The sequence below is a fragment of the Poeciliopsis prolifica genome, unplaced genomic scaffold (genome assembly GCF_027474105.1).
Source record: "Poeciliopsis prolifica strain line A6 unplaced genomic scaffold, Auburn_PproV2 SCAFFOLD085, whole genome shotgun sequence".
NCBI lineage: Eukaryota > Metazoa > Chordata > Actinopteri > Cyprinodontiformes > Poeciliidae > Poeciliopsis > Poeciliopsis prolifica.
Genome location: NW_026562460.1, coordinates 823912 through 847461, shown reverse-complemented (window position 1 = coordinate 847461; position 23550 = coordinate 823912). Strand labels below are relative to the sequence as shown.

Genomic DNA, 23550 nt, shown 5'->3' with positions numbered 1-23550 from the left:
AAAACTAGTAATTATTTGTCCTTGTGTGTTTCCGTCTGCCAGCCTCTGCTGCTAAGCCTCTGTCAGTCCCCATTCTGTGATGTCACAGGCCATATATGGGTATGAATAGATATTTTTATTGTATTTATTTTATGCATCTTGTTTATTATTTTACTGAGAATAAACCATACCATTTTTCAGGTATCAATCTATCACCAACTGAGATCCAAATCTTTAATACACCTGATAGAAGGAACCTGATTATTCTGTTTTATCTTCAAATTATTAATAGTACTGATACTTAGCATCATTTTAATCCTTTGTACTCCTTGGTTATTGTTATTTCTTTCACGGTTAAATAATTTTCTTCATTTCTTTATGTTGGCCTTTCTCATTACTTGCACTAATTGTCAAACTTTCAGTAAATTAATTTTATTTTTCTCCCTCAAACCTTGTTTCATTGTCCATCTTCACCCATCTCCCCTTCCTCCCTATCTTTCCTGTATTTGCACATCTTCATGTCACTTGGGTTACTTAACTCATGTTTTAACCTATTTTCCAGCCCTCTGTCTAACCCTTCCTCCTCTTTTCTATTCCTCCCTCCCTCTGACTTTTTCATCGTGTTATCTCATCATTCCTCCTTCCCATCTTTGTCGCATGTCAAACCTCACAGACAGAGGAGAGAAGCGTGTGTATGTGTGTGTGTGTTTGAAAGAGAGGGACAGAGCGAGAGAGCTAAATAGAGCAGGAAACGGTAGACAAACTAACTGTGAGCAGTAGAGGTAGCTGTGGACAACCTGCAGGACGACAACTCTCCTTTGTAAAAGTCAAGGACTTTCTGACTTCTTCTGAACCAGCTCTGATCCTGAAGCTTCTCCGAGTTCAAAGTAACATCAGGAGGGACAGAACCAGTGGACCAAACCAAAAAGGTTTTCATTTGGACATTTGCAAACAATCTGGGATTTTTTTTCTTTTAAACAACAAGAACAAAACAGCGCTGAAGGAGAAAAGAGGAACAAATCTTTGGTTGTCTTTGGTTCCAAACCAAAGACAACAACTGGGAGAAGAAATCTGGTCACATACTACAAAACATTTTTTTCAAGAATGAATAAAAGCTAAGAATAGAAGGCTTAAACGAAGCCACAGCAGGAGAAGGACAATTACTGCCACCCAATCATGCTGCTGGATATTTGTCCTTCAGATCAGATCTGATGAAATAAAAGCAAAAATAAAACTAGACAGAAGCAAAATCCAATTCCATTTCTCATTTGAGATTTTCTTTATAAAAATACAAGAAGAAAATACAAGAACAGAATTCACAAGCTGAAGGAACAGAACGTGAAAAGAGTTTCTCTTCTTGCTTAACCAAGAGAAGATTCCTCAAGCGAAGACAATTCCTCTGGGACTGTAAGGCTTAAGAAGAAATAGTAAAAAATGCAGAAATGACAGAAGCAAAACATTAGTGGAAGAAATAAAGCAAAATAAAGAAGAAAACCCATTAAGGATAAATCAGAAACATTTCAGCCTGATCATGCAGCTCCTCACGTTCCTTGCTGCTCTCTCCTCCATCCTCCGCCCTGCTCCCTCTCTGGCTCCTGCGGCCAGCGTGGCCCTCAGCCGGCTGGACCGCTGGGTCCGCTCAGGGCTCCAGGTGCTGCAGTGGGACCAGCTGGAGCGCTGCCTCCGCATGTCCTCCATGTCTGAGGCAGACTGCAGACGGCTCAGCCACCTGCCGCTGTCTTCTGTGGCCGTGTACATGTCGGAGCAGCACAGCGTTGCAGGTAGGAACAGATGGAAGCGCCGCACTGTACCAAACAGCTGCCATCATTCAAACAGCTGCTCACTTTTACAGCATTCTGCAGAGTGATCCAAAGGATCACTGATGTGTATTTATTGCCATTATGGTAAACTAGATATTAGTTTTGAAAGTTTATTGTCAATCTGAGAAGCTGACTGTTTGACAGTAGTTCTATCTGTTTTTTTTTTCATTTATGTCAATTGTTTTCTTTTTTGCGTTTCTAAAAAAAAAAAAACTTTTAAAAAATGTGTAAGACTGTCATGATAAAAACTACATTAATGTTAAGAGAAAAGATATTTGGACAACAAAATAATTAAAAGACAAAATTTTTGTCTTTCATCCTAATTTGATTTTTTAACACAATGTTAAAATTTTTACACATACTGGTAATATATTTTATCATCTTAAGAACATCACCAACTTTTACTGTTTTTCTTCCAGTCCAGTGTAGAGATAGTAGTATGTGTTTTTTACAACATGTTGAACTTACTATAGTTCACTATTCGAATTCTGGTCTGTCAGAGGAGAGTGAGGCAATACAGTGCTTTAGAGCTGATTGTGAGAGACTTTTATAGGTTTGTATTTGTATTCATGGTCCCAGTTCAGCCCTCCAGACCCAGAAAACAGGGAGCTTCTACTTTCTACTGCCAGATTTATTCATTTGACCTGAGTCCTATTTTGGAAAGCTATACTCCTTTTATTTTAAAGCAGCAAGTGTAGGAGCTGTCTGGACCATGGACATGTACCAGGACCAGGACCGGAGCTGCTTACTCCTATGAGATAATAACAGATGCATTAAGAATTCAAATACATATATTCATATCATATTTATTTAATCTTTGTGGATGGTGGCCACGTCATGCACAGTGAACCTCAGTCTGATTCGTCTGCTGCATTTAAAGATCAGATGTAATGGACTTGTTTTGTATTTGTCTTTTCTCCTCAAAGTTCTTCCACATATTTAACTGATCCTCACGACTGACTCCTATTCAAAAAGTCAGAGAACTCAGTGGCAACATTCTGCTCTTCCAGATCCCTCAAACAAAGTCCTGGCTATCCTGCCCGACTTTTCCAGTGGCATGCTGAGGTCCAAGCTGAGAGGAAGCTTCAGTGTTGGGCGGATGCTGAACAGACATTATCAGCCCCTCTACAGTTCATCTGCCCATGATGTTGTTCTGGTTCTGGATCCATCACCAGGGGAGAACTTTGGACACCCTGTGGTCCTCTTTTATGTGGACATGAATGTAACAAAGAAAAAATGTTCCCACCTGGATGGAATTTATTTGGGTGAGTGTTGAATATCCTGGTCTTCTTCTCTGACAATAAAATATTTTTGGTTTCTGTTTGTAGCATATTTTGGTGTATGTGAACACAGTACCTCCTGTATTGTTAATTCCTGTGGTGAAACGTGTTTTAGCACAACTTTAGTTGAACAGAATTTAACTTGTGGTTCAGTGCAATGTCCTGCAAAAAGTTTTATTTATTTATAGTTTTTTTCCACAACTGGTCAAAGTTGATTGTGTTTTATTGTTGATTGTGTTTTATTGTTCTGTTGTGTGCTGGAGCGACACAAAGTTATACATAATTTCAAAGTGGAAGAAAACTATAAAAGGTTTTCAATTATTTTTTCATATCAAAATCCTAAAAACATGCACTTGTGTTCAGTCACTCACTGGTGGCAGGAGTTTGTCTTGCATTCGGTGGGTTGCCGGTTTGAGCTCCTGCTCTGTCCATTTCTATGCTTATGTAAAGACACGTCACACACTTTGCCTGCTGATGGAGGTAGAAAGGGCAGACGGTTCTGTAGCTTGACACTGTGTGAACGTGAATGGGAATGGCTGATTCCACTGTTATGTCATTTATAATGTTTTTCTTGAGTGTCCAGAAAAAACATTATAAATGAAGTCTGATTTCAGCACTGGAGCAACAAACTACATGGTGACTTGCTAATACAGTAATTTAATTTAGGTGGGTTATCTGTCCTAAAACACAATGACTTCCAGTTTAGACCCAAAAACCCGAAACCAGAAAGTTCTATGCAGATGCCTTCTAGAATTACACTTATACAAATATTAGTCATTCAGATGATATTTGAATGAATTTCTTGATATTTCTAGGCTCAGATTTTTATCCATAGAAACCGGCTGATCTATAAAGAAAACTTGAGAGTTAACAGAAGACAAACTATGGACCCATTCCTGTAGAAGATATCTGAAGGGATACAGAAGTGTGTGAAAGTTTCTGAGCTCCTGCTGTGAGAAAAGTTAAGAGCAGATGTTAAGGTCACTTTGCCCCCATGTCACACGAACACGCTTCTGTCAATTATTCATATCTGTTCATGCTGCAAAGTACTTCCTGCTGAGCTGGCTGCAGTGAATGGGTTTGCATGGCTTTCTCAATATTTAACAGAACTCCACATAAATTTACTGAAAAAGATAGAACTATGAACAAGAAAAACAATTTTATGCTGATGAAATTCACATTCAAATCTTTCCAATTTTTTTGTAAATTACAACCACAAATTCCTGCAATTTATATGTTTTAAAAGCAAAAATCTGAAAACTGTGCCATACATGCTATAGTTGGCCAAAATGTTCCAGTTTCATCAGGTTGAAGATGCCAAAGATACGGCATACTGGATGGATTTCTTAAAACAGTTCAACACTCTTGTAACCCTACCATCAAGGATTGATTCCTGTTACTTGAATCTTTGGAAGCTTCAAATCACATTTTTTACTGCAGGAAACAATGAGAAACTATTCAGTCTGGAAGATGTTTCCTCACCTGTAGGAGATGAGTGTTTGACTCTGGCTTTGAAGGGTCGCTGCCAGAACCAGCTGAAGCGCCACCAGACTGGTCCACAGAGGCTGTTTGGCAGCAGACGGGTGGCAGGTGGGACGCTGAGTGGAGGCATCGCTGGCAGCCGCCTGCTGGAACGAGCCATCGGAGGTTTCTGTGAAGTTCACTTTCTGCCACTGGTGGTTGCCGTCGGAGACAGCAGTTGGACGCAGAGACTCAGATGTGTTGGTAGGTCTGCACTCTGTCATATAGCCAACACAAGTGAAGTACCAGTGAGACCATGCGCTCAGTTTCAATATGTATGCCTGTAATCAGCATGCTATCACTTTGCTTCATTTTGTCCCAATATTATAAAAAGGCTAAGACTCAGTTTTAATGACAACCCTGTCAGATGTAACACAGACTTGTTAGTGTTTGTCAAACTTTATTAAGAAGATACATATGCAGAAAAATACAGTGTGCATCTAATAAAATGGTCATCAAGTTGTAAATGTTATAAATGAACCCTAAGTGTATAGAAACAGCCAACAGATTCCACTGTGTCTGACTTTCACATAATGTATAAAAACAGAGCCTTTCGGTTCCAGACTTGCTGCAGTTTTTGGGATCATGGTCCTGTTGATGACAGTTAAAAATCAAGCTTCAACCCTTGGACAAATGGGTTTGTCCAAGGGTGAAAGCTCAAGAATAATTTTTAGATACTCAGGAATTTATGTAATTTATTTGAATTTTATTGCCATGAATGTTAACATTTCCTCTGCTAATCTAGTCCATCAGAGGCTAAGATGGAGCTCATTAATTTTTTGCAGTTTCTCTGAGCCTTACACAATCTGTCATCAGGGAGATTTTCCTCTGATATATTTACCCATTCAGTTTGACCTCTGTTTCATTATTTTCAACCCTTTTCAACTGACGAGAAGCAACAGCTGGTTTCATTACTGATGCCTTTCTTCCAAAGTATTAACAGGAATTAACACAGAACTGACAAAACTTTGGCTTTCATAGGAAAGGTTTTGACCTTTCCTATGAAAGCCAAAGTTTCACTGGTAATCAAGTGCATTTAATTAATGCATGTGGGTTGAGCTGAGATTTTACACATGTTGTCCACATAGCTTCATTTTGGATAGATATATAGTTTATTTTATTGGCTTTTTTTTGATAGTTAATTGACAGATAGTTAATGAGAGAAGGGGAAGACATGCGGCGAAGGTCGCCAGGCCATTAATGGAACCTGCGATAGCTATTCCAAGGACTATGGCCTCCATATGTGGGTTGTGCTTATCTCCTGCGCCTCCACAGCACATCCCAGCATTAATATATGATTTCTGTGTGGAATAGGCGCTGATTGTACACTTGAGGTTAGATTTTATAGCTAAGCTATGGCTTTAAAGCAAAGAGAATAAAAACTAACATTTGATTTCGATATGATTTCTATATTATCCATAGCAGTGTATTATTAATACGTCTTAAGATATTACAATGACCAAATCCACGTGGTGTAGGAACATTTAAGTAACCAGCAACCAATTTATCAAACTGTCTTTATGTTTTGTTTTATTTTGTTTTTCACTTTTTAGCTTAAACTCATCCGAGTTACTGTAGCTTTTCAAAGATGTCTTTTTCTTTTTTTTGTAGTCACTTACTGTGCTCTTAAAGTTTTGCATATTTGTTTATTTTTTGTAATTTTGTTTTCCTGTATTTTTTCAGTCTCAAACATATTATATATTATTATAAAAGTATTACTGATTAAACTTTAGCTTTAATAACATAAAGCTATATCATTTTTAAAGTTTAATCAGCAATACTTTTATAAAAAATTTATATCAGATCATGATTTCTTGGTTAATGTTAAGTTGTCACAACAAAGACATTTTGAATAATGTCATCTTTGTATTAAAAGTCTCATGATTTACTGAGTGACACTTAATGAATATTTAGGACTGTTGTCATAAAGACTTACTCATGTTCATGACAGGTGTTATGTCATGTTTATGACAGTGTCATGACAGTCTTTTTCACAGCCCATCAAATGAAATGTTACCAAAAAAAGAGTAAAATCATTGCCCAATACTAAAAAAAAATTGAACAACTAAGTTTAAGCAAAAACGTCGATATATTGATATTCTCACTTGGCTTAGTATACTGTAATTGGCTCCATCACCATTACAGCAGCGGACATGGGCAGGCTGCAGGGGGCTGTTCAAGTCCAGAAAGGAAAACTGCTTTGGCTCAAACTACGTTTTCCTATCATGCTCCTCACACTTGGAATGCAATTCCAAGTAACATAAAAGACCCTTCCCTTGTGCTTTGACATCAACGTGCCACTGGTGGAAATTAGCCAGCTGGCTCCAATCTCATGTATTTATATGTAAATAATCATGAATACATATGACCCCAGTTGTAAAAAGAAAGTCAAAGTTTAACCAGTTGATCTGCTCGCTGTTCATCAGTAACTGCCAGCTTCAGAACAGCTTCAAGTGTAACTCAGTCCAATCATACCAACTTCCAGGAAATGAAGTCTTTTGAGAACAACTTCTGGGTACTGAGAACCCCAGAATACAACCAAACAAACAAAAAACACACAGCTAGTATGTTGCAAATATCAGGGCGATAAAGATTCAAATAAATAAAAGTTTGTAGCTGGGCACACTAAGCCTGATCTGACCTCATGGGGAGCCCTGTTGTTTTGGAGCTTGACAACCTTTCCCTCTGATGATTTTCCTGTTCTGAGCTTTTTCTCTTTCTCCTACGACAGACAACGCAGAGTTTGCCAGGTGTCCCCAGCAGCTTCCCATGAGCTCTCCCAGTCTGCCTGTATCAAGCTGTGAGCTCAATAAAAACACCAGGCGCTGCCACCAGCAGCCACTGGCCACACACCTGTCCTGCCGCCTCTACCAGACCTGTGACCATGCCGTTCTCATCTCAGGTCGGACCATTGACACGTTTCTTCTGTCCCGGTGATCAATATGTTAGATGATTAAAACATCTTTCGACACAATCAGAAATAACTTCAACAACTTCTGGGAACTGAAGTTGTTCGTGTTTTGATAAAGTTTTAACTTATTTCAGCATTTTGGGCACAAGCACAGATTGGAGTCAAAGTCAAGATGCAAAGACAACTTTTACTGAGAGGCATATTAAAAAGTAGCCATGCAATTCCACTCAAAAAAACATCTGGCATCCAACACAGTCTGGGGTTTCTCCACCTTTGCTTGGATTCTGTCTGGTAAACATCCAACTGGGCCAATCATGGACAGAAGGAGAAATTTGTAACGATGATGTTGCTTTTCTGCACTGTTTTAGAATAGTAGCCGACCTGTTTTAGCAGTGACAGCACAGGAAGCTGTTCAGTACCTTTAAGGGCTTCACTATCATAGACTTACACCATGTCAATAACGGTTTGGTTCATAATCAGACAATATAAAAATAGTTCTAACATTGAAGCAAGCTGCACTAAATGGTAGATCCTGAAGCTTCCCTCTTTCCCTTTGAGTCTTGGTCCGCTTTCCACATGTCGTAAACCTAATTCAACATTTCAAGTTTGTCTTTGTTTTTTATGATGTTTTGTACATCGTGAACAAAACTTCATAAGCTCTAAAGAATCAAAAAAATCACAAAAAAGTATCGACATGCATTACATAAAGACCTCAATGGACTGTTTCACATAAAACAAAACCTGAAATGGACACCAAAGGCAAATTGGATTATGCACATTTTTCTCAATGTCATAAATGTGTTATTTACTGGAGAAGTGTAACTCTAATCATCTACCTGTATATTTATCTACTGATATGTGTGCGCGCGTGTGTGTGTGTCCAGGTGGTTGGCAGCCTCAGATGACATTTCAGCATCATGCTCAGAATCTTCAGAAATTCTACAAAATGCTCAGAAACAATGGTTTTCATAAAAATCACATCAACACTTTCTTTGCCAGCAGTGGACAGCTTCTAGGTAGGAAATGAACAAGCTCTATGATATAAGAAGCTATGTCAAAGTATATGCAGAGACTTTAATTAAATCCTTTAATTAAAAGTTCAATGGTTGTAGTACCAGTCAGGAATTACAATATGAGTTATGCAGCACAAAACAGGAACAAAGAATACGTTATTACAAAATAGCAATAATAGAAATAAGTAAAATGACAATCTGATTAAGTAGGCTTTTGCCTTTTCTCAGAAGCATCTGTGAACAATTATAATTTCAATCCTGATTTAAGTGACAGGATTTAAGTTCAGTCTCTTAAATCTTATGTTTTCAGGAAGCTCTTCCAGAACCTGGAAACAGAGAATCTAAATGTTTAGTGCTGATCCTGCAGCACTAAACAAGACAACATTTTTTGGATCTGCAAGGACTTTTGACTTGACAATTTTGGCCCACATGAGAAACGTTTGGACATCACTGGTCTACTGTTGATAGCTGAAAGAAATTCTGGGATGGATTTAAGCTCAAGAGCATTCAACCCTACATATATTAAAAAGTATAAATTACTTTTATTTTCAAAGTAATTCTATTCAAAAATAGTTTATTTACCTAAAATGGCTCATGCCTGAGTATCTTCAAAGAGTTGGTGTTGCTGTGTCCATGAGAAAAGTCTACAAAATAATATATCAGAAATAGAGTAACAGAGCTGCAGCCATGAGCGGTATAATTCTAGAAAAATATTCTAAAAAATAATTCTAGAATCATACTTTAAAATACTAGAACTCATAGAAATCAAGTTTATTTGCATAGGACATTTCAGGAACAAAGCAGTTCAGAAATACAAGATGTATTTTCTTTTCACCTTGTGTGGATGGCAACAGGAAAAATATCTGATAAAAATTCTACTTAATGCAATAAATTGCACAATACACAGCAAAACCTCATAAATCTGTATTAGAGCTGAACCTCTTCTTTCTTTTCTATGTGCACCGAAGATGTAGAGGGCGTCTACTCAGCAACAGAGAAGGCAGTAATCCGTAACCATGTGTCATACATTTGCCGGAAGCAGCATTGTGCCGACACTCTGGTTCTGTACCTGAACTCACCAACACGCACTGATGGAACCATGCTGCTGTGGGACGCCAACCTGAATGGCATTGTAAGAGAAACACTGAAACTAAACACACTCTTTGCTATCTAATAGTGAGAGAGGATTGTGAGCAGCCAATGGTTGCTGAGAATAACAAGAAAAAAACATCATTAGAGGGAGACTCATAAATATTAAGGTAAATGTTACTATGGTGAGAGCTACTTTCACATTGAATGATTTGGCTGCTTCAGATACCAAACAAACCAGTCTGCTATGGGATACTGTGCACTGTCCAAGTTTTAATCTGCTTTGACGTCCCAGGATTTACTGACAGATGAATGCAAGGACATGAGCTTATTACTGCAACATATAACATTTCTTAGTACCTGAGTGCTGCTCTCGCCTATTACTTTGCTGAGGATTTTTGTGCTCTTGCACAATAATTAGTGTTCTGTTATCAAATAAGCATTTCTGCTCCTAAATCAAAATGGAAGCACCCCCAGCCTTTTAAGAATGTTCAGCCTGGACAAGTGATTGTAAAGTTCTTTGTTACAGCAGCTTCAATCAGATCCAATACATCTTCTGGATCACTGTGAAAACTTTGACTTTAGTCAACTGATTGAGTTGATTTCCACAACTGGAAATCAAGACAAGTATTGTAAATACAATGACAATAAGTGTAAAAACCTACACTTAAAGCCGACTTAAAAGCCAGTGAGAAAAATACAAAAATTAAGAGAAGACTTAAAAACATAAGTCTTCTTATGGAGTTTGTCTGATATGTGATGTTCACCCGTTCCACAGTTCTTTGGCAGTAACACAGTAACAGAACCTGTCACCTCTCAACTTTCAGGACGACTAACATCAACTGATATGACCTGCGACAGTGAGGGAACATACAGCTGCAGCACATCAGACAGATACAGGCAGAGACCTAAAAGATTAAAATCAACCCTAAAATGTCCTGGAAGTCAGAGAGGAGATGCTAAAAGAGAAGGAATGTGCTCTGGATTCCCAGTACTGGTTAAAAGCCGAGCAGCAGCATTTAAAACCAACTGGAATCTAGAAGGTCACTTGTGACTGAGGCCAACATAAAGCTCAGTTTAGCATGATCTAAACAAATTCAGCTAAAAGCATGAATAATGATGCAGAGAAAGAAAAGGTTTTACTTTGGTTAGTTGTCTTAGAAAAAAAAAAGCTGGATTTGACAACTGAGCTAACCTGTGCATCAATCTAAGACTGCAATCCAGCCTTACACTGAGGTTTATTGCGACAGTTTTCTTATAATTTAAAAGAGTTTACAGTCTGTTGCAGACAGGAAATTTACCTTTACATCTAAGGTGATTAATTTTATGCTGGACCTGATCAGGAAAATTGTGTTTTCAGCCAAATAAGAGTTCTAGTCAAATTTTCCCTCTGTTTTTGGACTCTGACACATCAAACCCACATTTACTTTTGTACTTGTTTTTGTCATTAATTTGAAATTACAACCTAATGCTAATCACAGAATATACCACAGTGCAGAAGTTTCAATTTTGTTGCTTTGATGTCCTCTTCCTGAGCAGGCTGACCTGAAGGAGCGCTACTCAGTGAGCGAACTGCTGGCTGACCTGGCCGGCTGCAGGGCCACCCGGGTTCTCCTGTTTGTAGATCAGAGCTACAGTGGGGTCTTGTCCAAAAGGCTAAGAAGTTCCCAGAAACACCATAATGTGGTGTTGATCCAGCATCAGTCCCACCAGACCCACAGGTTGTTCCCGGGCTGGGATGATAACAGCTGGTCTTCTATCACTGCTGCCACTTGCCTGTTAGACCACCTGGAGAAGGCAAGTTTCCATGCATTTGCTTTAGTTTTTAGTTTTCTGTGGTATTCCGCTGATCTGATCTTAAGCTGGTCTTGTTATTTTCAGGTTGATGGGACGTCCAGGCACTTGGAGCCATGGGCCGGCCTGTTAAATGTGACGTTGGCAGGAGCTCCGTGTAACGTGACCCCCCCTCTTACAGACAGTGAGATGCAGCGAGAATATCAGGGCTGCCAGAACCTGCCGACTGCTCTGTGGTATCAGAAGCATGGGAGGACCAACTGAGAGACACCAACAGACTTATCCAAACAGGACAGGCATGGATTTTTTTAAATCTCCAAAGTATGTTTGCCACTGTGTGTGTCTGTGTGTGGAGGCTAATGCTTGTTAAAACTTCAGTTTAACTGTGTTACACACTACTGTGTGTTTATTTTATGACATAAGTTTACTCATCTCAGTGGGATGCTCTGAACACCATGTGATCTGTGTGTGTGCGTGTTGGCGCGTGTGTGTGTGAGTGTGTGTTCACGGGTTCAGCAAAAGGACAGCCTATCTCAAGGGCCAGCACCAGCTTACATTATGGTCAGAGTGTGTTTGTGTACAACACGTCTTGTGAGCACTTTAACATTTTAGATCCAAACATCGGCCTATTTTTATCCTAACACCGGTGTCCTTTCATGATTTTATTTTAATCTGCCCTGAATTCAACAGTTTTTATCTTCTCCTCTGAATCCTGTTCACATCGTTTTAAATCTAACTTTGAAGTTGTTGTGTCAGCTGACCACCAAGACTTTCTTCTGATTGCTCAAAATTTCTTCTCTTAAAAAGACAGACCCAGTAAAAACACCAAAATATATCTATTAAAATAGTGACTGTGGAAAATTAATATAACAAAAACCATTATTAATTTTGTTCTTTACAAAGGTTTTAAAGTAATTTCAGTTCCCTATATACAGCACTGGAAAAAAATGAAGAGACCACTGCACTGTCTAGAATAAAAGAACAATGTTCATTTTGCTCAAACATAAAAACAAAATCCGAAAAACTGATCATTTTAAGTGCTGTCTTAATTTTTTCCCAGAGCTTTTTTTTTTACACCAAAAAAACAAAACAAAACAACTTTCACACAATAATATGAACATTTTGAATTAAATATTTGTCTGAGTAATGCGAGCTCAGTGAAATGAGTATCTAGAAGTCAAAGGTATTTATTGGTTCTGACACAATTAATAATATTATACAGTCAAATTTCAGTAACGTGATCTGGGCTATAGACTGAACACTAAGGCCATGTCTACACAGCATGCTTTGATGCTCAGTAATTTTTTTTTCTGAAATCTAATTTTATTTGCATGGTCGTTCCTGCTACTGCATGATGTGACCCTATCAGACTTAGAACCCCAAATGCACAGATGAAGAACAATGACCTTCAAACAGCAGCAGAAGTTCTAATGGATGGAACCATTTGTGGATCAGTTTGGGTTGGTGTTACATATTTTTGCTTTTCTGCTATAGTTGACGACTGTTCTTACCTTGATTAAAATTTTAAAGAAATCTACTACAACCTAAGCAGTTAGTATATTTGTCGTGTGTGTGTTTTCAGTGTCATGGGTGATGTAAGCAGACTGATCTTTTCCCTGTCACAGTTGTGCACCAATAACCATTCCTCACGTTAGTTCAAAACAAAGAGGCTGAATTCTTCAGACTTTACTAGATGATATCATGTCCTGGCTGTAATTTTAGTGATTATATATTTGATCTTTTGCTCTTGGCAGCCCTGTACACCTGCTGGCTCTATTCTACTATGATAATTGGTCTCAAATACTACAGTTAGGGCCAGAAATATTTGGACAGTAACACAATTTTCGTGAGTTGGGCTCTGCATGCCACCGCATTGGATTTGAAATGAAACCTCTACAACAGAATTCAAGTGCAGATTGTAACGTTTAATTTAAAGGGTTGAACAAAAATATCTGATAGAAAATGTAGGAATTGTACACATTTGTTTACAAACACTGCACATTTTAGGAGCTCAAAAGTAATTGGACATAAACATAACCCAAACAAAAAAGTTTTTTCTCAATATTTTGTTGCGAATCCTTTGGAGGCAATCACTGCCTTAAGTCTGGAACCCATGGACATCACCAAACGCTGGGTTTCCTCCTTCTTAATGCTTTGCCAGGCCTTTACAGCCGCAGCCTTCAGGTCTTGCTTGTTAGTGGGTCTTTCCGTCTGAAGTCTGGATTTGAGCAAGTGAAATGCATGCTCAATTGGGTTAAGATCTGGTGATTGACTTGGCCATTGCAGAATTTCCACCTTTTTGCTCTCATGAACTCCTGGGTAGCTTTGGCTGTATGCTTTGGGGTCATTATCCATCTGTACTGTGAAGCGCCGTCTGATCAACTTTGCAGCATTTGGCTGAATCTGGGCTGACAGTATATCCCGGTACACTTCAGAATTCATCCGGCTACTCTTGTCTGCTGTTATGTCATCAATAAACACAAGTGACCCAGTGCCATTGAAAGCCATGCATGACCATGCCATCACGTTGCCTCCACCATGTTTTACAGAGGATGTGGTGTGCCTTGGATCATGTGCCGTTCTCTTTCTTCTCCAAACTTTTTTCTTCCCATCATTCTGGTACAGGTTGATCTTTGTCTCATCTGTCCATAGAATACTTTTCCAGAACTGGCTGGCTTCTTGAGGTGTTTTTGGCAAATTTAACTCTGGCCTGTCTATTTTGGAATTGATGAATGGTTTGCATCTACATGAACCCTTTGTATTTGCTTTCATGGAGTCTTCTCTTTACTGTTGACTTAGAGACAGATACACCTACTTCTCTGAGAGTGTTCTGGACCTCAGTTGATGTTGTGAACGGGTTCTTCTTCACCAAAGAAAGTATGCGGCGATCATCCACCACCGTTGTCTTCCGTGGACGCCCAGGCCTTTTTGAGTTCCCAAGCACCAGTCAATTCCTTTTTCCTCAGAATGTACCAGACTGTTGATTTTGCTACTTCAAGCATGTCTGCTATCTCTCTGATGGATTTTTTCCTTTTTTTCAGCCTCAGGATGTTCTGCTTCACGTCAATTGAGCTCCTTTGACCGCATGTTGTCTGGTCACAGCAACAGCTTCCAAATGCAAAACCACACACCTGGAAACAACCCCAGACCTTTTAACTACTTACTTGATTACAGGTTAACGAGGGAAAGGCCTTTTGAGTTACTTGCAGCCTTTGGAGTCCATTGTCCAATACTTTTGGTCCCTTGAAAAAGAGGAGGCTCTGCATTACAGAGCTATGATTCCTAAATCCTTTCTCCGATTTGGATGTGGAAACTCTCATATTGCAGCTGGGAGTGTGCACTTTCAGCCCATATTATATATAAATTGTATTTCTGAACATATTTTTGTCAACAGCTAAAATAACAAAACCTGTGTCACTGTCCAAATATTTCTGGCCCTAACTGTATGTAAGGCTCTCACAGTTGAAACTAGAAGTATACATACACCAAAATAAAAAGACCTTTTTTTTCTGAAGTTAAATCAATCAAAACTTCCCCTTATTTGAACAAGTAAAATGTCAGAAATGAAAATAATTAAGGAGAAAACATAAAATGTTTTTAAAAATGTCAGTATTTGGTAGCATTGCCTATGGAAATGTTTTTTTAGACCACTTCTGGATGTCTCCTCATTGCTCAGAGAGAAAGTAATGATTCTGTAGGTAAACTTCTTATTCTATCTCTCATTTTTGTGGCATTTAGCAAATCCAAATAATTTTGATAATTCTAACTGACCTAAAACTAGAGAAGCTTGGTCTGATTTAATTTCAGAGAGAAAAAGTAGTATGTGTCTTTCTATGTGGTTTATGTCAGGTTTTAACTGTACAAGTTTCTTTCATCACATGGAAAAAATACTAAAAAAGTGTAAAAGAGAGCAGGTCACTTTAACGAATCAAATCAGCCTGAATCCATTGTGTTTGTTTTCTCTGGATGGGCTGGGTTGAAACAAGTCTTATCATGTCTGATGACAGTAATGGCTGGTTCTGATTCTGCCAGTACATTTACCAGATCAGGAATTGTTGAACAACCAACTTGTGGTTTCGTTTTAAAAATAGTGTTTAAGAATGATGGAAATGGGATTTAATGTCACTGAGCAACATAACTGTGATCATAAACTACAAACTATATAAACTACATAAACAGTTAGTCTGACTTTCGGAGAAGTGTTTGAAATTCAAAACAATTTTAAGAATGGGCAAAAGTTTCAAACCACAGATTTCATGGACTCAGCAGGTCAAGTCTGAAGAGACAGAGAATCTAGAAAACAACTAACTAGTTGGCTGCCTTTAAAATGAAGAGTGACAGCAGTCCCTCCTGCAAAACACAGTAACTACCATATTTAATCAAATCATAAGAATATGCTTGCTAAACTCCAATAATCTGATCACCTTGAACCTGTTCTTTACCCTAATAGGATGTACAATGTTCTGTCCAGTGATACTTGTCTAAATGTTAACAGTGATCCCATAAAGCACATCCTCTTGTACCGTCTTTTCTTCTCGCTGTTACACAGAGCTGTTGTAAAAATGTAACAATTTGATGTAAATTCAGAAGATAGGAGTTGATGAAAGTAACAACTTCTGAAAGCAGAAGCAAGAAACTGAATTCCAGACTTTTGTTGTTTGTGTGATGAGCAGTACAGTGTGTGACGTGTAATTTAGCTGAAATGTTTCCAGTTGCATGCATTGAATCACAAAGTAAAATTAATAAAGTACTTAAACATGAGGACTCTTGTTTACTTTGCATTCTTGAACAAATAACCTCTTGAACACATCAACCACATTCAGAGGATATGACCATTCTGTGCATGGCTAACACATGACAGTGACCACATACTATTACTAAGTGTGCTGCTTTAAGAGAAGCTGTTGACCACAAAATGTAACTGCTGTAATAAAGACTGTATCATCCCTTTGAATCGTTGAAGTCAGGGATTCCACAGTCAGGTGGATCAGATCCAACATCTATACATTGTGGACAGTCAATTACTTGTGGTAATTTTGCATGTAGAACTATAACCTTAACCCATTAGGAACAGAAGTAACTCAGGAATAAAGAGGCAAGTATCGACTCCCTCACCTGCCCTTGTTTTAATACTCTTTAAGTAAGGTGTCAGAAATTAAACTTAGTCATTTTGTTAATATGGAGAATTTTGAGTGAAATGGTTGGTCACATAATTAATTAGAAATAATTATTCAATGTGCTGTTTGGATTTCTTATTTCAGAAATCTTATTTCAGGGTTCTCTGCAGCTATGTAGTGGAAACAGCAGAAAAGTCTCGACCTGCAATCAGAGACACGAACCAACATCTGTTAGAATGACACCAGATGCGCATCATCTCATGTGAAGCCTTCAGTCCTGTCAGGATCAGCCTGCAGTAGTTGTGTTAAAAGTAGTTTTGGCTTCAAAACACTGTCCTCCATTAAAAGCTCTTATCTCAGCATTATGCACCTCTTTCAACATTTTGTGTATTTTGGACACTTTTTCAGTTGAGTTTATTTATATAAAGCCAAGTCTTTATATAAATAAACAATTGGTTATCTTAATATTAAATAACACAGTCAACTTCAGTTTATTATTCAAATTGGTTTTAAATGTTTTTTTTTTTTTTTTTACCAAGATTGCATCAGGTCACTAACCTGCAACATTCACTCCTCCTGGATGAACATGTAGTGACAATGGATGGTTGTTTGCATTGTGTTGTTGACTTTGCATCAATCCATCTTAGTAAGCAAGCACAAGATGACAGTGGACAGGAAATCTCCACTATAATGGGAAGAGACCTCCCCCAGAACCAGAACCTGAGTGGATATCTGCCAGGACTGACTGGGGACTGAGAAAGCAGAGGCAACACATAAAGAAGCAACATAAGCAATCTTCCAGGAGAATGTTCTACGTGAGAGAAAAATAAATGTTAACAGCAGAAGCATCTTGTTTGTGGCTTCGTCTATGATGAAACCACAGCAAAGCAGGTATGCTCTGAGCCAGTTTTCAAGTTGATGAAGGAGAGATCATACAGTTATTCACAATAAAAAGTCTTATTTGTGTGTGTGTGTGTGTGTGTGTGTGTGTGTGTGTAGGGGTGTGTTGGTGCGTGTGCGTGTGTGCGTGTGTGTGTGTGTGGTGGGGGGGGGGGAGGGGGACTGTGGAGTGGAAGGTGTTTATAGAGGTCAGGGATTTCACAACAGAGCTTTAGATTCAACATGTTTGAATGACACACAACTTTTTATGAAATATGTGATGCAGAAATAGATCTGGTGGAGCCAGCTGGACGTTGTCCAAAAAAACAAACCATCAGCCTTCTACTACTTTCTGTTGTCTTCTTCTTCCAGCAGTGACATGTGGCCTTTGACTCTTGTGACATGAAAAAAATGTTTCCGTAGCAGTTTTGCAAACTACATCTATCTTGATACGTCTAAAACAGACTTGCTCATTAGAGCAAAAACACTTTTTTTATCAAAAAATAGGATTTTGATAACATTTAATTACATTGAGATAATTTATTTTTGCAGTATATTTGCACAATTTTATGTTTATGGAAACACAAGCAGTGTCACCACTTGTTTGCTCAGGATGAGGGATTGCGACAAGTGAATAACTTCATACATTAACTTAACTTTTAAGCAATCGACAACTTCTAGATGGATGTCCATTGCGTGTAGCTGAAATTGGAATGTGCCTATATGACTGATCTGTGTTCAATTTATTTAATTACATAAATGGAAACGAATAAGATTTGTTACTTTTGTAAAGTACCCTGAGATGACATTTGCTGTGAATTGGTATACAAAACTAAAAAATAAATTTCTCAATTAAAGTGAATTGCAGAAGAAAAATCTAAGTTTGAACATCTCTCCCCCAACATTCCAGACCAAACTGATAATATTTCTTGTTTTGGTAAAAACATCCTGGTTGAACTAAAAGGGCTGGGATCAAAGGTTACTGTTTGGAGTAAATCTATATGAATACCCTGAGGGTGCAGCAATGGCAGCAGGGTTATCGTGCCTTGGTAGGCTAAAGCATTAAGAGTTCTTTTCACTAGCACTGAGGCACTAAGCCCAATTTCTCCTTAGCAGCCCACATCATAAAACCATCATCACCAAACTTTACACTTCACACACTGCAGTGAGGTAATTGCCAGGCACTGAATCCAGACTCATTCACTGGATTTCCAGACAAAGAAGTATGATTAATCACTCCAGAAACTACATTTCCAAATCTCTAGAGTTCAATGATGGTTGGCTTATCCCGCTGTATCCTAGCCTCTGGTAATGGAAGTCTTGTATGTAGCTGCTTGGCCACAGAAGCTCTTTCCATGAAGCTCTCTGTTTATGAGTTCATCTGTTGGTGACCTCTACACTCTCTGTGACCCTGCTCTGTGACCCTACTTGCCTAAATACACAAAATGTTGAAAGAGGTGCATAATGCTGAGATAAGAGCTTTTAATGGAGGACAGTGTTTTGAAGCCAAAACTACTTTTAACACAACTACTGCAGGCTGATCCTGACAGGACTGAAGGCTTCACATGAGATGATGCGCATCTGGTGTCATTCTAACAGATGTTGGTTTGTGTCTCTGATTGCAGGTCGAGACTTTTCTGCTGTTTCCACTACATAGCTGCAGAGAACCCTGAAATAAGACAAACAAATCCAAACAGCACATTGAATAATTATTTCTAATTAATTATGTGACCAACTATTTCACTCAAAATTCTCCATATTAACAAAATGACTAAGTTTAATTTCTGACACCTTACTTAAAGAGTATTAAAACAAGGGCAGGTGGGGGAGTCGATAGGTCACTCGTAATGTTTTATGACACCAGCATTACTTTAAGAACAAAGTTGAGCTGTATAAAATCCTGCCTGCGGAGTGGAACCAACTTTTCCATGAATTAATAAAAGCACTAGAGCATTTCTGTCTGGACCGCCAGACAGAAGGAGCCAGGGAGGGTCAGAAATAGAGGGTACAGACAGAGAGAACAGGAGGCAGAACAGGTTGGTGCAAAAGAGACAGATGGAGGAAAACAGAGAGATGGATGGGAGAGAGCGTAGAGAGTGCACTGCAAGGGAAGGAGGGAAAGGAAAGAGGGGGCCAAGAGGTGAAGAGCAGAGAAGTTGTCCTGGGGCTTCTCTAAATTATGTGTGATCACTTAAAGTCTATAAATACTTCTACAATATTGTAAGCATACAGAAAATCTGTTTTTTTTTCTCTTCCTTTTGGAAGATTACTGAAGAAATAGATCAGAAGGTAATCCAGTGCTCACAACCTTGTTAAAATTCTACCTTTGTTTTATGGAAAAAAGCAAGATGATGAGAAATTATTTCAAAACTCCAATGAGACAATTATCCTGTAAAGTGTAAAAGAAAAACTAACACTTTATTTGAAGGAGTATGACAGTGTCACTGACATGACACTGTCATAAATATGAAGGAGTTTTCATGAATGTTTGACTTGTCATGAAGCGTCATATATCTTATCACTATATTAGATAATTCTATCTTATATAGAATTATAAGATCATTCTGTCTTATATAGAATTAGTAAGTTTCTCATCATTCTAACATTCGTGGTTTGTTTTTCGTTTAAAGGTTTAGTAAATTTGTTGAACTGTGCGAAAGACAAAACTTGCTGTTTCTTCACCTTGCAGCTGTTTCTCTATCTACTCCTTACTTGTGAAACTACCTGTGTGAAGGATGTCAGTTCCTGTGTTCTTCCTTTCTTCCTTGTTATCAGAATGGCCCCCTTCTTTGATTCATTACCCCTCATATTCCTTTCACTCCTGCTTTGTTTTGTGTTAATAAAAAAGACAAGCACTGAAGCAGAGTCAGAACGCACGGTGAACTGAACGGCTGGGAGGGGCCACGCTGGCTTCTGCTTAGTTGGTTTCTGCCAGGCAGGCAGACTGAGTCTTCTCACTTTTGCAAAAGGCTTGATAGAAAAACTAATAAACGTTGTCAGTGGTTCTCTTTTTTATGTAAGTTTGAGAAAATACCTATCAATTAGGTTAATAATGACACTTATAATGCAAAGTTGCAATAACACATATTGAGGCTTCATGAAAATATTCATGAAAACTTCTTCATGTTTATAACAGTGTTATGTCAGTCTTATGCACACTCCTTCAAATAAAGTGATTTTAGAAAAACAAACTAATTTGTTAAAAATTAAAACAATCAATGTGCATATTCTTCAACTTGGTCAGTTTGTGCAATGTTAATATTTTATGAGCTAAGCAATATCTGGCTATGATATTCCAGGTGAATGGACTGTTTGCATAGGGTCACACAATGATACACACATTGTGTCAGATGCTGGAAGCATCGTAATGTCAGATGAAAGAGAAGAATAAAGTGGGGAAAGCAAGGTAATTATTAAAACTGAGATATGACAGTATTTAACTCTTCGTTATATGATTTTCTAAAATCTTTCAGGCCTAACCAGTGTAATGCAAGTAAGAGCACTTCATTTAATCCGGATGCTGTGTTGATGTACAGGCATATTGAAATAAACCATAAATGGTGCAGAGGTTTATTGTGATCATTTGAATCAACATTCCACATGTTTTTTGGGAAACAGTGAACACCATGTGCTTCACAATGAACATGATCTCCCACAGTTTTAGCAACAACTCCAAAGGCTTGGCACAGTGACAGATGAATGGATCTGTCTCCTTGGCAAAACTTTCCTCCTTTTCTGTTGTGGAAGAATCAAAAAAGCAGAGAATGTTGAACTTTAGCTGCCTCTTAGATTACATCTTTCCCAGAGATGTGAATGCATTTTTCAGAAACCAGTTTGGCTGCAGTACTGACCTATGCACTGTGTACTCAATTTTGAATCCAAAAAGCCACTAAAAGCACCCAGTGCTGTTTCACACCTCAAGATGTGTTACCAGGCAGAAAGAGGAAAAATGACCCCCTGGTTGCCTTCTGGCTTGGTTTTCTAAACACCAGAATGTCTAATAGGTGTGAAGGGAAAACAAAACTACTCAAAGTTGAAGAATGTTTTCTGATTTTTTTAAATGTGTTGCATATGTATTGTGGCAAAATTAAACATAAAATATAACCCTTAAAATTGATATATTTTTTCTTCACATTTCTTATTGTCATAAACATTTCAGATTTAGATGTAGACGTTTACTCACAAACAAATAAATATTTTTTTAAAATTGAATGTTCTGTCTTTTAAACTCACCTAACTGAGCAGACAGCCTCATGATTGGATGTGATTTGTGTTAAAACTGTGTGTATTCTGACACCACAGACTCAATGGATTGAGCTTGTGTTTACTTGATCGTGTCAATCAGAAGATGAATGGCTTCTGCTCAGTCTTCACTGCACATGCCTGCAGGGGAGAGTCTGTTTCTGCTGTTCAGGAGGAAGTAACAGCAACAGCCCACTGTCACTCGTGTGTGTGTGCTTTTATCCATGCCATGGTGCTACCTTTTGTTAGAGTGCATGTGTGTGAGAGGAAGTTTTTACACCAAGTTCTTATATCAAAGGACTGTATGCTTCAATACCCATTTGGCTTACAGTGTGAGTGTTATTTTATGTATGAGGGTGTGCATCAACGTGTGTGCGTGTATGAGTAGGAAGACTGTGAGAAAGATATCAGAAGGATCACACAACAACACCCTCGGGAGTTTTGATCTAAAGATAACCAATTCGCCGTCATTTAGGTGACACACATTCATTCAGGTGTAACACAAACACACGCACATACACGCACACGCACACACCTTACCTTCCTCTCTCTATAAACCGTCATCTGTGAAGGATCAGGATCTGGTCAGCACCAACAATGACAAACCATGATGATCCTGGCAGGACTGAGCAGATGAAAAATGGTCACATTCTTAGTCAGAACCACTTCTAGCTCGTCAGAGACTTGAATGGTACCGCTTTAAACTTTTTAAGAAAACTGCCTGAGTTACAGTTTGGCCAACATTACCATTTATAACATGGTTATAGGAGATCTGAACTTACATGTGAGGATGGATACATTCATACAACAATAATAGCACTACAGAAATTGGCCTCTGTGTCTTTAAGAAATTCCCACAGTTTTCGCCCCCCCTCTTTAGGACACTTACAACTGCTCTCATTTTCTACTGGTATCCTGTTGGTAACCAGCACCAATGGCAGCCTTTGTCAACCCAGGCTCCAATGGGTATCCTGAATTTTGTACATGTTTTATGCCGGAGGGCCTTTCCTTTATCCATATAAATGATGATGTGTGACTGGAGAGAAATGACACAAAATCCCCCTCTGTGACTTCTCTCCATTTGGCCAATAACTATAGTTAGATAATTAAAAAGATGTGAATGACTCAAGGAAAGCTACTCAGGAAGATTTTAGATTTATATTTAATTCACTCCAGTATATTTATAAATTCTCCAGTTTACAACTCATGACCAGTCCAACAGGACACCCATTTGTAGGACAGAGGCGGTGCTGAGTTGTAAGCTGTCTGGCTAAGGGTTGTTTGTTATCCACCATATTTGTTTATGATCAGTTCATTCAGTCAGAAAAACAAGAAACAATGATCACTCTCAGACTATTTCTGTTAGTCACAAAGGAAAAGGGGCATGTTGTAAATTCTTCTGCTGCTCCTGGACAAAGCCATGCTATTAGGATCAGTAACATCTCTTAAATTAAAGGTGCCAGTGACAGTGAAATTTTGTGGTAAAAAACATAGTGATTCATCAGTTATCAACAGAAACATCTTTCACTCGTGTTTGTTCTGTTACACACAGTTCAACACTTTGTTTGTGGACTGGAGAACTCTGAATGAACTTGTCTGTAAATTATTAAGGTTCATTTTTATGACCGCTCTCTTATGAGCTCATGATTACAGCCATACTCTGTGATCTCACTGTCACTCAGCTTTAGATTTCAAAATCAAATACATAACATTTTGACTGGAAATGAAATATTGAAAAAAATTTGCAAAGCTGTTTATTTTCAGAAGCTTTTTTTGTATCATCAGCGTATTCTCAAAGTAATGAACGCTTGGAAGCTGAATTAAGTAGAGTCATCTCACCTTTATCCCCATTAGGCTGTTGTGCACAGTAATTTGTTCAAAATCTCAGAAAAAAGAAAAAGACAA

General features: G+C 38.3%; 1 protein-coding gene across 1 annotated transcript; it reads left to right on the top strand.

Annotated features, from left to right (window-relative positions):
• Positions 1-736: 736 nt before the first annotated feature.
• On the top strand, positions 737-12278 carry si:ch211-67e16.11 (uncharacterized). Its single transcript, XM_055022379.1, has 8 exons — positions 737-1760; positions 2810-3064; positions 4568-4804; positions 7332-7502; positions 8396-8527; positions 9493-9656; positions 11153-11410; positions 11495-12278. Exons 1-8 carry the CDS (start codon positions 1511-1513, stop codon positions 11669-11671), a joined length of 1644 nt encoding a protein of 547 aa, XP_054878354.1. The 5' UTR covers positions 737-1510; the 3' UTR covers positions 11672-12278.
• Positions 12279-23550: the final 11272 nt, after the last annotated feature.